We start from the raw sequence: 12,914 nt of genomic DNA, 5'->3' as shown, positions 1-12,914 counted from the left end.
AGGTTCGTGCCCCGGTCCGGGAGGATCCCACATGCCGCGGAGCGGCTGGGCCCGTGGGCCATGGCCGCTGAGCCTGTGTGTCCAGAGCCTGTGCTCTGCAACGGGAGAGGCCCACGTGGCCCCCCCCCAAAAAAAAAATTAACTGTAAGAGACAGAGAGAGTGTGTGTTGGGAGTTGGATATACATAAGTGATAAAATTAGAAATCCCTCATTTATTTCCCTTTTTTTAGGTGCTGGTGAATCTGGGAAAAGTACAATTGTGAAGCAAATGAAGTAAGTAGATTTAAAACATTAAATTTTTTTATGTTTAAGTGTACTGTTCCATCAAAGGAAGTAAGAGTTACCTTTTCTCTTTTTGTCTTGTTAGAATTATCCACGAAGCTGGTTATTCAGAAGAGGAATGTAAACAGTACAAAGCAGTGGTCTACAGTAACACCATCCAGTCAATTATCGCTATCATTAGGGCCATGGGAAGGTTGAAGATAGACTTCGGTGACGCGGCCCGGGCTGTAAGTTACTAAAGTCCTTGGAGCAGACCCGATGAGTAAAAAAACAACTTGCGTGATTAACACCATATTGTATAACATAGATTTATCAACTGTCTCAGGACCAGAAGGATGGTAGTGAGTGAAGTGGGTCAGAAGCTTTAGAAGTGAGTGAAGTAAGAATACACAGGTTTGCATAATCTTCCCTTTAGAGCTAGAATACTTTCCTTATCCATAAGATGATTGGGACCACTCAATATCCATTGCAGTGTTTTCTATATAACATGGCATATTGGGCACCTCTGTATCTCCATGGCAGTTTTTAGTAGTTACTACTGAGTTTAGTATACTGCCTACACTGGCATTCTTCAGAATTTGTTTTTATGATTTGGAGTGCTGAAATGATCTAATTATTTGCGTTCATGCCCAGGCGAAAAAGCAGTCTAGTCTCAGATAATGAAAACAGTGTACAAGTTTGCTAATCTTTGGAATCAGAAAATACTGGCTATTAGAAAACATCTTTCAGAATTTCACAGCTAGGACCTTAGGAGACAAGCTAGTTTCACCTCTTTATTAGTAAAGAAACTGGAACCCAGGACATTACATGAAGGAAAGATTGCCACACGGTGGTAACCAATGCAGTGTGCCTGTGCTTCCTTGTTTGGCCCAATGTGTAACTTATTTTCGTTTGATTGGAAGTAGCCCCAGCCAGTCCATAGGGTATTTTCTTTTTCTCCTTTTCCCCCAGTCCCAGTTTGCTTGCTTAATCTGTTTGTTTCAAGTTTTATTATTATTTTATTATGGTATATTCTTCACTGATTCTTTTTTTAATAACTGATGTGAAACTTGACCTTCCCAGAAACCTTTAACTGAATCTCTAGATTAATTTTTAATATTTTTGTACAAAGTAGATTTACTATTACTCCTACTACTGTTACCCCTTTTTATAGTTCCCTTTTATTTTTATGTGTTCAATATGTGTGTGCTATCCCCCTGATAATACTGTGAAGATTTTTTGCATAGAGACCGTAACTTTTTGTCTTCTTAATCTCTGCTAGGTTTTTATTTTTACACAGAGCCTCAATTTGTGCTTAACAGGAAAAAAAAAATGAATGAAAGCAACATTAGAGAACATACATTGGAGAAATCTGTAAAGCAAATCTGGTTTATTTTTTATAAGAAGTTAATCTAATATTTCTTTATAAGTTGCTAGGCCATATTAATTTACTAAGCTTTTCCTTTTAAACAAAGATTAAAAAGCTTAGTGTAATGAATTAAAATTTTCAAATAGATTTCAAGATCATTTTTAATAATAATTCATAACATTCTTCTAAATTATCTTATCTGAAATAAGATTTGATCATATCCAGACAATTTTTGCCTTATCAATACTATGCATTCAACTTATTCATTTATCTTTTATTCATTCAGCAATTTTTTTTTGAGCTCTTAGTCTTACACAAAAGAGAGCTACCCTATGATAAAGAATTGAATAAATTGTACTCTAATTCCAATTCATGTGTACAGTATTCTGTGTTCAGATCTTACATGTGATTATTAGAGAGAGAGGTTTTTGTAGCCTCCATTGTACAAGGTAATGATGGGTCGATGCAAGCTGCTTTTTATGAGGTCTTTTTATTTTCATATTTTTCTCTCAAGAAATATTGTCATTTTCTGTCCTTTTTGGGGCAGATTTGGGCTGTTTCAGGACTGACTGGAAATAACTGCTCTCTCACCACAAGCTTTTTTTTAAAACTGGTTTTCTGATGCTTTGGAATCTACATGGGGGCCTGCGCTGCTCATTTCTGTTTCACTGGTGCTAGTTTCACCCACTCTTTTTAGGCTCTCTCTAGCTGTCCCCTGGTCCCTTGTTTTCTTCCTACCTTCCGACTGTTACTTCTGTTACCTTTGCCATTGTTACTCTTTCACATAAACATCTTCAGTGTCTCTCATTGGTTCTGATTGGTCTACTCTGTGTCTTTGTTGCCTTGCCTCTACGCAAATCTTATTTTTCTATTTATTTTTTAATAAGTTTATTTATTTATTTATTGGTGGCTGTGTTGGGTCTTTGTTGCTGCTTGCGGGCTTTCTCTAGTTGCGGCAAGTGGGGGCTACTCTTTGTTGTGGTAAGCAGGCTTCTCATTGTGGTGGCTTCTCTTGTGGAGCACGGGCTCTAGGTGTGCAGGCTTCAGTAGTTGTGGCGCATGGGCTCAGTAGTTGTGGCACACGGGCTTAGTTGCTCCTCAGCATGTGGGATCTTCCCAGACCAGGGATTGAACCCGTGTCCTCTGCATCGGCAGGCAGGTTCTTTAACCACTGTGCCACCAGGGAAGTCTGCAAATTTTAAAATACTATGAGGCTATTGAAATTGTGCTAAGGAATACAAAGATGAATTAAACATGACTTAGACAAGAGGAGGGGACTTTGAGCTTGGTATTGGAACATGTGTTAAGAGTTTTCTAGACAAAAGCAAGGAAAAAGCATTCTAGAAAGAAGAAACAGTATAGATAAAGGCTGAATATATTTCTTTTTCTACAGTATCGATGCCTGGAAGTATTAGCCTTTTAAGTTGAAGGATAACCACATATTTAAGTTTGATAGGTGCCATAGTTTTTTCTGTTTTCAGAAAAAACACGAAGTGAATAACCTTTTCTAGCAACCGTGCATCAGTGTCAACTTTCCCAGTGTCATTAACTTAGATACATTAACATTTTAATTTTTTAATATCTTAGTGAAAAAATCTTTCTTTTTTAGTTTTTATTTTCCTGATTTGTAGTGAGGTTGAGAATCTTGTCTTTTTGTATCTCTTCTGTGGACTCCTCTTAGTATTCTTTACTCAGTTCTGTTAAATTCCTTACCCTTTTCACACTGAATCTCTTTGAATATTAGGGATATTACTTCTTTATGTTTTACAAATGTTTTTATTCAGCATATTTCTTTTACTTTTTTGAAACAGTATTTTTCTTGTTACAGAACTTTAAATTTTCTTCAATCGGTTGTGACTTCTGTGTTTTGTGCCTTGTCAGACATTCTTTAGCTTACAATTATTTTTTAAAAATCATCTTCCTTTTTCTAGGTGGAATCTAAGTATATTTTATAATCTGATCAGCTCTTGCCTACAACCATGTATTAATACTCCATTCCTGAGTGACTTGAAAATGCTACCCTTAGCATTAAATTGAGTGTTTTTCTGAGCTCCATTTTTTTTTAAATTGATATATTCTTTTCTTCCCTAGCTTAGTCACTTATTTTCATAATAAGATGGAAATAATAATAACACCTACCTTACAGGGTTCTGAGAAATAATGACAAGCCTTTACTACATGCCTTGGTCATAATCGATGCTCAGTAAATGTTTGTTATTGCTGTTGTTATTTATAATGATTATACTACTATTATTATTTTTGTCAGAGTCACATTATTTTAGTTTCTCTTGCTTCATAGGATATTGGTATCTGGTAGGGTAAGTGCACCCATCCCATTGTTCTTTTTTAACCAAAATATAAAGGCTATAATGCATTTCTCTTCCCAATAAACTTGGGAATCAACTGAAGTCCTCACATCCCTTTTGAAACAAACAAAAAAAGCCTGTCGGTATCTTGATTGGAATTACATTTTAATATGTAGGTTAACTGGGTGAGAATTGACTAAAAGATGTAAAATTTTAAGAGACAGTGACAATTTGCTGTGGTTTGCTTCGTATTTGGCAGCTACCAGATATGCAAAGCAGATTACACATTAGTTATTTAAAATGAGAGGAAACAAAATGGTTTTCAAGGCTGGCATAGAGCAATCAAAATTTGTGCCTAATATCCTTTCAAAACTCTCATAATGTGTGTAGTCAATCTGTAGATGACAGTTGATAAATTATTTTGTTTTTAATAATGTACAGTTAGGGAAGTGTTGAACAGGGGCCTATCAACATGTCACTGCATCACTTAGAGTTGTGCTGCTTAGAGTGTGGTCCATGGACAGTGCCTGCACACAGCCTTGTGCACAGGTGAGTACAGAAGTAAAGGAAGCGATTAGACCAACTTTTACATCAATTGACAGAGTAACTTATATGTTAACTCTGATAGTTTACAAAAATGTATTTATATTTTACGTCATTTAAATGTTATTTTTCCAATAGTATTAGTTTTGAAAGATTGGAAACAAAAGAAAATGAAACAAATAAAACACAAGACTGATCTTTCATCCCAGAAAGCTTGAGAAGCACTTCCTTGGAATAAGCTGGGCTCTAAGGAACAGAAAACCTTGCCTAGAATTGACTTAAGCTCCCTTTCTCCCCCAAACCTCAGCATGCTCCTGCATAATGGCCACTTTTCTCTTCCTCTAATTTTAAAATTAATTTCATTATTTAGTTATATTATGTCTCTGCCAGACTTGCCAGATTGCTTTTGAGAAAGGCTGTGTCAATTTACTTTCCTAGCAGCAGTGCCTTTTCTTAGCACTCTGGGTAGCCAACATTTGGAGTCTGACGTGTTTAAAATATTGGCTAATTTATTAGTAAGTCTTATTTACATTTAACTTGCATTTTCAGTTTTTTAATATAACTATGCAGTTTTCCATTTCTTTATTGACTTTTTATTTCTCTATGTTAGTGGCTTATTTTATCCTTTATTCATCTACGGATTGGAGTCTTGGTGTTTTGATTATGTATTTGTTTGTTTGTATGTACTTGTATATTAACCCTTTGTCCACTAATGCAAATGTTCTCTCACATTTGGCTTATTGCCTTTAATCTTAGGTTGTCATTTTTAAAAACTTCCCCTATTATTTCTTCCATTGTGTTTAAATTTAGAAAATCTTCTCTCAACCAAAGATTTACTGAATATTTGTGCTATTTTAAAAGTTTTTTAGGGGAGTGAATTTCAACATCGTTTCTATGTTCTTTAATCCCTCTGAAACTTTGTTGTATGCATGGAATAAGGATCTGCATTATTTTTTTTTCCTCTTCGTATGACTATCTAATTATTCACAAGTGTTTTTTTTTAATAATTGTATTCTTTCCTACTGACTTATCTTGCCACCTTTGTCATGTAAGTTCACATTTGGGATTTTCTCCCCCTGTTGATGTGCATTAATACTAGATGTTCTACATATTGTAGACTTTTAATATCTGATCATTTCAGCCCTCTGTCCCCAGTATTCTTTTTCAAAATGTTTCTAGTTATTTCTACTTATCATTTTTCCAGATGAATGTTTGAATTATTTATAGTAGTAGTCTGGTTTATCGTTGAGAACTAAGATGAAGAAGTTATAATATTATGTTGTTTTTGATTCTGAGAAATACTGATTTGTGACAAATCAGTGATGTGACAAAGTGATATTAACCTTCATTTGAAATGTATTATATGCCTCCAACACAGTATTTTTCTACTTTGCTCAGTTCATGTATTATTTATTACATGTTTGTCTATCTTTTCACAATAGGTTCTATTGTGCATACAAAGAAGAGTTTAATGTTTATTTTATTAATTTGAAAATTAAAGCTATATAGTTGTAAGATTCATAAAAATATACATTAAAGTTATATTTGTGTAACATACTTATTATAATTTCTCTTCTTAACATAATGAAGCTCATGCTCACTGCAATTTAGTCAAAAATTTTGCCGTCTGCAATTTAGTTAAAATTAATTTAGGTGATTTTACTTTTATCCCCCACCCCTTCCCCCTTAAGCAGTGTTACGGGGGAAAAAAAGAAAAACAACTTCCTCTTGCCTTGCCTCAGTCATTTTTACTTTGGTTACAGTTGTATTTTTAGAGGAAAAAAGTTTTAAATTTGTTTCTTACATTCTTACATTTCTTAAAGCAATTCTTTAACATCTGGGATTAGCACCAGATGCCATGGAGAGGTGACTTCACTAAAGTTCTCAAGATTTCCTTACCAATACACTAACTTTGGTGAAAGCAGTATAACTGTCTTAAATTTATAGGAGTGATTGTATGCTCTAGAAATGTGGTAGATTAAATATGTCAGTAATTCTCATTGTATGTGGTGTTCGGTATTGTTGCCTAATGTAATTAATGAAATAATTATCCTAAACCATTGAAACAAAGGATTTCTATACCTGTATCAATCATGAGATCAATACATTATCCCTGTGGTCAAAAATTCAAAGGTGCACTATTTTTTTTTGACACTCCTTTATCATATTACTTGGCCTCTATTGTAGAAGGGCTTTCTGATGTTTCTATTGAAACACTCATCTAGCCTTTGCTTAACAATTTCGGTCTCTCACTCTCCCTCCTTTTTTTGTTTTTGGATAGCTTTGGTTGTGAAAAAGTGTTCTTATTGAACTGAAATCTGATATCTTTTGCCCTCAGAATTCTTTTTCTGCTCTGTGCCTAAGCACAAAGTCAGTTCTTTCTTACCTTTGATGATTCCTGATATATCAGAAGACAGCCATCATGGTCCCTCAAAGTCCTCTCTTCCCCATAATTCTCACAAAATAGGTGACAGCTTCAAATAAAATGTGTTGTCACTAACAGGTGCTCCCTGATCATCACTGTGTGAGAAGAGGCTATTATGTGTCTCTTGACAGGATGGCATTTCTTATCTCCTTTCTGAGTTCCCCAAACATGCAGTTATATGAACTAGAATTTACATTCTTTAAACCATCTTATCTTCATTTAGTTCTTAGTCATTTGAAAACATACTAACTCGGCTACATCCAAGGATTTTTTTCCTTGCTACTTGCAAATAATTGCCTAGCAAATTTCTTTTTTTGTTTGTTTGGTTTTTTTTTTGTTTTGCGGTACACGGGCCTCTCACTGTTGTGGCCTGTCCCATTGCGGAGCACAGGCTCCAGACGCGCAGGCCCAGCGGCCATGGCTCACGGGCCCAGCCGCTCCGCGGCATGTGGGATCTTCCCAGACTGGGTCACGAACCCGTGTCCCCTGCATCAGCAGGCCTATTCTCAACCACTGTGCCACCAGGGAAGCCCAATAAATTTCTTTTTAACACTACAAAAAGAGTTCCTATAAACTGCTTTACTTACCTATAGCCCTTTAGTAATCCCTACCCTCTTTCAACACTATGTCATACTGTTTTAGTACACTCAAGTTTGTCTTCCTTTCTTAAATGTTCTTACGTAACATTTTACATGAATCTTGAAAAGACTTCAGTCCATGACAAGATAGGATTATTGTCATCATTCTGCAGTTGTCAAATTTATCTTGACTTAGGCAGTGGCTGCTTAGTAATTGTTGACTAATATGTGGGATTGGGTGACTAATTACCTGTGGAACTTTAAATAAATTGCACAATCTCCCTGTCTCAGGTTCTTTTTAAACAAAACAAAAAATTAGGTAGAATAATTTCTAAAGTACCTTCCTGCTTAAATTTATTACTTCAAGCTCATCTGCAGACATCTGAATGTCCTGCTAATGACATGGAGATGAGTATTCCAGTTCGTTTTTTAAGGAAAAGAGACTTCTTTACATTTTGTGAAGAGGAGACATTTTTGAATGCCGCATTTTATAAATAGAGCTTCCACAGTTTCCCAGGTCTTTTCTTCAGGCTTCTTTCCTGGAAAGTTTGAAGAGAACGTGATCTTATGACCCATACCAGAGGGCATTAATCTTTTCTGTCAACAAATTTTATGGAAATTGAATAAATATATCATAATGAAAGCTCATTTGAAAGCTCACTTAAGTGAAAAGCGCTTTTCTAAAATGGTTGGAGAAAAGTATGTTTGATGTCACTTAAAAATAAAAATAACCAAATTTAGAAATTTCTCATATAAGTCATTATTTGGAAAATTGAATAACTGTTTACTGGAATTAGGTAAATGGTGCTAAAAACGACTTGAAATTGTGTTTTGTTGGGGTTTATTAAGGACATGGTACAAGTGTTACTTGCTTGCATACATTTCTCTTGTGATTTACTAAAAAGGGAAATATATGCTTGAATAATACGTTCCCATGCTGAGTGACTTAATTATTTCTCACCATGGGTTCCATCTGAAAAGAAAATGTTTCACAAACTGGCGGTAGAATGAACTTATATTGTCAGCTAGTACCCTCTGCTAGCCCGTGTCACCAAATGCGTCCCTTCTGTATGCCTTATCGTAATATGTGCCATCACTTTATAAAGAGCTACTACACCACATTGGAAAAAATGTCCCTAGAGAAAAATTATGGACTGTCTATCCAGTTAACATAAAGCTGCATATCTCAGGCCAGAAAGAATCTTTGCGAAGATGGTAACTTCACATATCCCTTATTTTTGTATTAACTGTGTTATTACCTGAAGACTAGAGTTGTGTTATAGAGCACTGTAGCTACTACCTATATGTGGCTACTGAGTATTTGAAATGTGTCGAATTGAGATGCATTGTCTGTATAAAAGAAACACCACATTTCAAACACTAAATATCTATAATAATATGAAATATCTCAATAAGTTTATATTGATTACATGTTGAAATGATATTTTATATACAGGTCAAATAAAATATATTGTTACAGTTAATTTTACTTTTTTTTTTTTACACTTTTTAAAATGTGCTATTAGAAAATTTAGAATTGCGTCAGTGGCTCATATCTCTTTTGGACAACACTGACCTAGTGGAATAACTGTAAATATTGTAACCTCAAAACTTAAGCAAAATTTAATTAAATTTATATGTAGTATTCCTTCATTTAAAAACTTTGCATGCTCTCTTCTATATGTGTCATGAGTATTTCTACTCCAAAGCTGTGCTTATTTTGTTTCCTTGCCTGGATTAGCAAACAGCTATCCCCATCTCCTGGCCCATTGATTTTAAGGTATACCTACTTTAAGGTCTTCTGAAAAATCTCACACCATTCTGTGGAACTATTCTTGCTTTATTCCACATTGATTTCTCCCTTCTCTGAACTTACTTTGCATCTGTGAAGTATATCACAAAGCTAACATTTAATTAGATTCTAAAAATAACTGCTAATGGTGTTAATGTGTTTTTTAGATTAGGAACATTTTGGTAAGGGAGAGGCAAAGCATACATTCCTCTGTCTTCTCAAAAGGGTACAACAGACCGTCAGTGGGTAGTTGGTTAATATATTCTCTCATGAGCTGCAGTGTCATCATTCTTTCAGCTCCTTAGTGCCTTGATAGCTGTTACTAATACCACAAAACATGGACTCATGATTTAAGATTATGCTTTTTTGATTAAGCCAATTTTTTAAGTGGTGCTTTTAGAGAAATCCAAGTTATGACACCAATAAAAGGCATAAAGGAAATTCACTATTGCACTTTTTGTAATCTATAATATACTTTATCTGTAGTATCTGCCTTTTTACTTTTTAAATAAAAATGGACTTTGAATGTTCAGGATGATGCCCGCCAACTCTTCGTGCTTGCTGGCGCTGCTGAGGAAGGTTTTATGACTGCAGAACTTGCTGGAGTTATAAAGAGATTGTGGAAAGACAGCGGTGTACAAGCCTGCTTCAACAGATCCCGAGAGTACCAGCTTAATGATTCTGCAGCATAGTAAGTAATCATAACTTCAGAGCTACATTATCGTGAATAATTACTTGGAAGTCAGGTATACCTCCAAGTCACTTTTAATGCAGAATTGTCTGACACATTCTTATACAACTCAGGATACTTAGGATGACAGTATTTCAAAACTTCTGTCTTTTGTGTGTGTGTTTGTAGGTAGCCAGGCTCGTATTTCCCTTGTGTTCAAAAGTTGTCTCAAGTGACCCATGTAACTAATTGAAACATGCAGAATGGAGCTGTTTCCAGTATATTTCCAAGAAAGTAATTGGAACTTTGCCAAAATTCACTCTGAATTTGGGTGTATCTCTAGTTTACCTGGGGCTAGCCAAAGGGGAGGGTAACTGATTTGTGTGCTTTTTGTTTACTAAGTGCCTGAGAAGTTACTTGTCCAGTGACAGACACCTTGAGTGACAGGCACCCCGTTTAAAGGGGTGCATGGTGATGCCAAGATATTTTCTCACTTATGAAAATAAAATAGCTATACAGTTGAAAGTTGTCAACTGTATGTGCCCTGTTGCATTGGACATTGTTTACAGATATCTAAGTCTAGTTTTTTAGAAGAAAAATCTGCCCTGATTTTCCAGATGGTGGCCCCAGAAAAGTCTATAAAGGAAGTTTTGATAAAACCTAATCAGGGAGCTTTCTGTTTGATGATCTGCGTAGAATTAAAAAAAAAAAAATCAAGGATTTGTTTCCGTTACTTGGCACACATACTCCGAAATGTCAAAGATGATATGACTAGAGAAACATGTGCCTTGCACTCACGTTACTTTCCAAAATTACTCAGTTTTCTTGACAGAGCTATTGGCTCTTAGGAACACAAGTGAGGATTAAATAGAAGATGACAGGTATTAGAAGGTCCAGGTAAATACACATACTTTGCCACAGTGGAAAACCAACGGGTGTGGCTCCTGAGGACCTTATTATCGTATAGCATGTCATGTATTGCACGTCAGAGTACTCAGTGTTAGGTAAATGATTTAGTGTGAATGAATAAGTAATACAAATTACTGTGTAACCATCACAGTTTTTATAATGCTATATTTCTCAATATGTATTTTTAGTGTTTTACAAGTGTATAAACATATAAATTATTACATACATAGTTTATATATGTATATGTAACATCTTCTTATTGCTATGTAGCCCATCTCTCCAACTGGTGTCCTCACTGCTACAAGGAAATACTCTTTGACTCAGTGAGTAGGCCTTTGACTCCCTGTTAGGTATTCATGATGTGGTGTATTTTTTTCCATACTACTCACAGATTTACATTTATTTTGAGGTGGTTTGACTTATATTGAGACTTTGATTCTTTTTTATCTCTGCCACTGCACTGTAAATTCAGTAAGGTCTGTTTTTCCCCAGTGTTATATCTCCGTTGCCTGATACATGGTCATCACGCAATATGCCCTTAAATTAGTAAACCAAACTTTCCAGAAGCTAGAAGAGAAAATTAGAAAAAAAATTCTTAGGGCAAGGACACAGCTCTTAGGCCACCATACTTGCTTTGGCACCACCAGAACCTGCAGAAAGATCTAAGTGGAAGTCACTCATGGTGAGAAGGTTCCTCTGAGCTGAGCCCAGCAAGGGGAACTATTTGAATAATTAAGGGGTATTTCTTAGGGACAATAGATTGAAGTTCCTTTCCCCCTATCTTTCTGGACCCCCCTCAGTATATTTACCAAGACCCTTTGTCCTGTGCACAGTGCTTGGACACGCTCTGAAAGAAACGTGTCACTTTGACTCCCCGTTATTTCATTACTGCTCGTTCTGATCTTAAGATGGCAATAGTGGAGCCATTTTTCAAGAATGAAGGAAATCATAAAAATCTTTTTTCCCCATGGTAGTTACAAGCTCTCTTGATTTCTGAATTCTTGACCGGAGATAGGGGATGCTGCCAAGCTGCCCATTAAGACCATCTGACCACCAATTTACATTTTAAATTTGTGATCTTTTAAAACAATTGGAGTTTTTCACCATGCCTGTTTTCTCTTTTTTGTCTTGTTGAAATATAAATGTGCATTATTTTTAGAGGCTAATAGAACTATAGCAGTTTTAAGCAAAGAAATGTATATAGGAGTAATCAGAGAAAAGCTTAAATAAGAATAGCTCACTATTTCAAAGGGACAATTAGTAAAACTTAGCCATGGCCTGTCTGTTTGTTTTTTAAGTCAGGTTTTCTTACAATAAGGTGAATGTTATATATATGGAACTAAAAACACAGATGAAGTACTAGGGGATTAAATTCAGTAAGTATAATACAGATAACTCAAGCTATCATCTCCATGTATTCTGATATCAGCATCACATACATAGACTTAACTGTCTAAAACATTTTGATTACTAATTCACAGGATAGCTTTCCAACCCCATCTCCAGAAGTAAAATATTTATTGAGCTCCTTTTGTTTGTAAGACCCCATTCTAAATGGCTAAGGAACAGTTTCAGAGGATAACATCAATTAAAGTTGCAAAAGTTGGTGCCTCTCTATAATAAACCTAGATGTATCCTCTAAATTATCTTGGACTCTTCCACTCTAGTATTAGAAAACACTTCAGTGATGCTCCCCACATTCAACTGACCTTAGGATTAATTCCACGCGTAGCCTACTAGTGGACTTACCTTCCGAGATACAAGATGTGACTCTTCCAACATCCATACTGTTCTACTGCTTTTCCTGATGTGAATGACATTCCCTTTTATCCGTTGCACCTGTCAGATTTCTATTTACGCCCTTCACTATCCATGAAGCCCTCTTGAACCACTCAGGTTCACCTTAATCTCTCCATACCTGGACTGTAACTATTGATTCTACTACATAAGTGGACACAAAATAAAAGAATTGCATGGTATGACACCACTACATTTTTATAGCACAACGTATTTTGCATCATTGGCAGAAAGTGTTGAATGAGTGACTGAAATCAATGAGAA

General features: G+C 35.5%; 1 protein-coding gene across 2 annotated transcripts in view; it reads left to right on the top strand.

Annotated features, from left to right (window-relative positions):
• GNAI1 (G protein subunit alpha i1) overlaps positions 1-12,914 on the top strand; it is a 90,728-nt gene that overhangs the window by 55,088 nt on the left and 22,726 nt on the right. For both annotated transcript variants that reach the window (XM_060107819.1, XM_060107820.1), the window contains exons 3-5: positions 231-273; positions 368-509; positions 9,808-9,965. In XM_060107819.1, the coding sequence (XP_059963802.1) occupies positions 231-273; positions 368-509; positions 9,808-9,965 (343 nt within the window). The remainder of the gene's footprint in view (positions 1-230; positions 274-367; positions 510-9,807; positions 9,966-12,914) is intronic.

This window comes from Mesoplodon densirostris, chromosome 9 (assembly GCF_025265405.1).
Source record: "Mesoplodon densirostris isolate mMesDen1 chromosome 9, mMesDen1 primary haplotype, whole genome shotgun sequence".
In the NCBI taxonomy this organism is placed as follows: Eukaryota; Metazoa; Chordata; class Mammalia; order Artiodactyla; family Ziphiidae; genus Mesoplodon; species Mesoplodon densirostris.
This window is presented reverse-complemented; position numbering and strand designations above follow the sequence as displayed.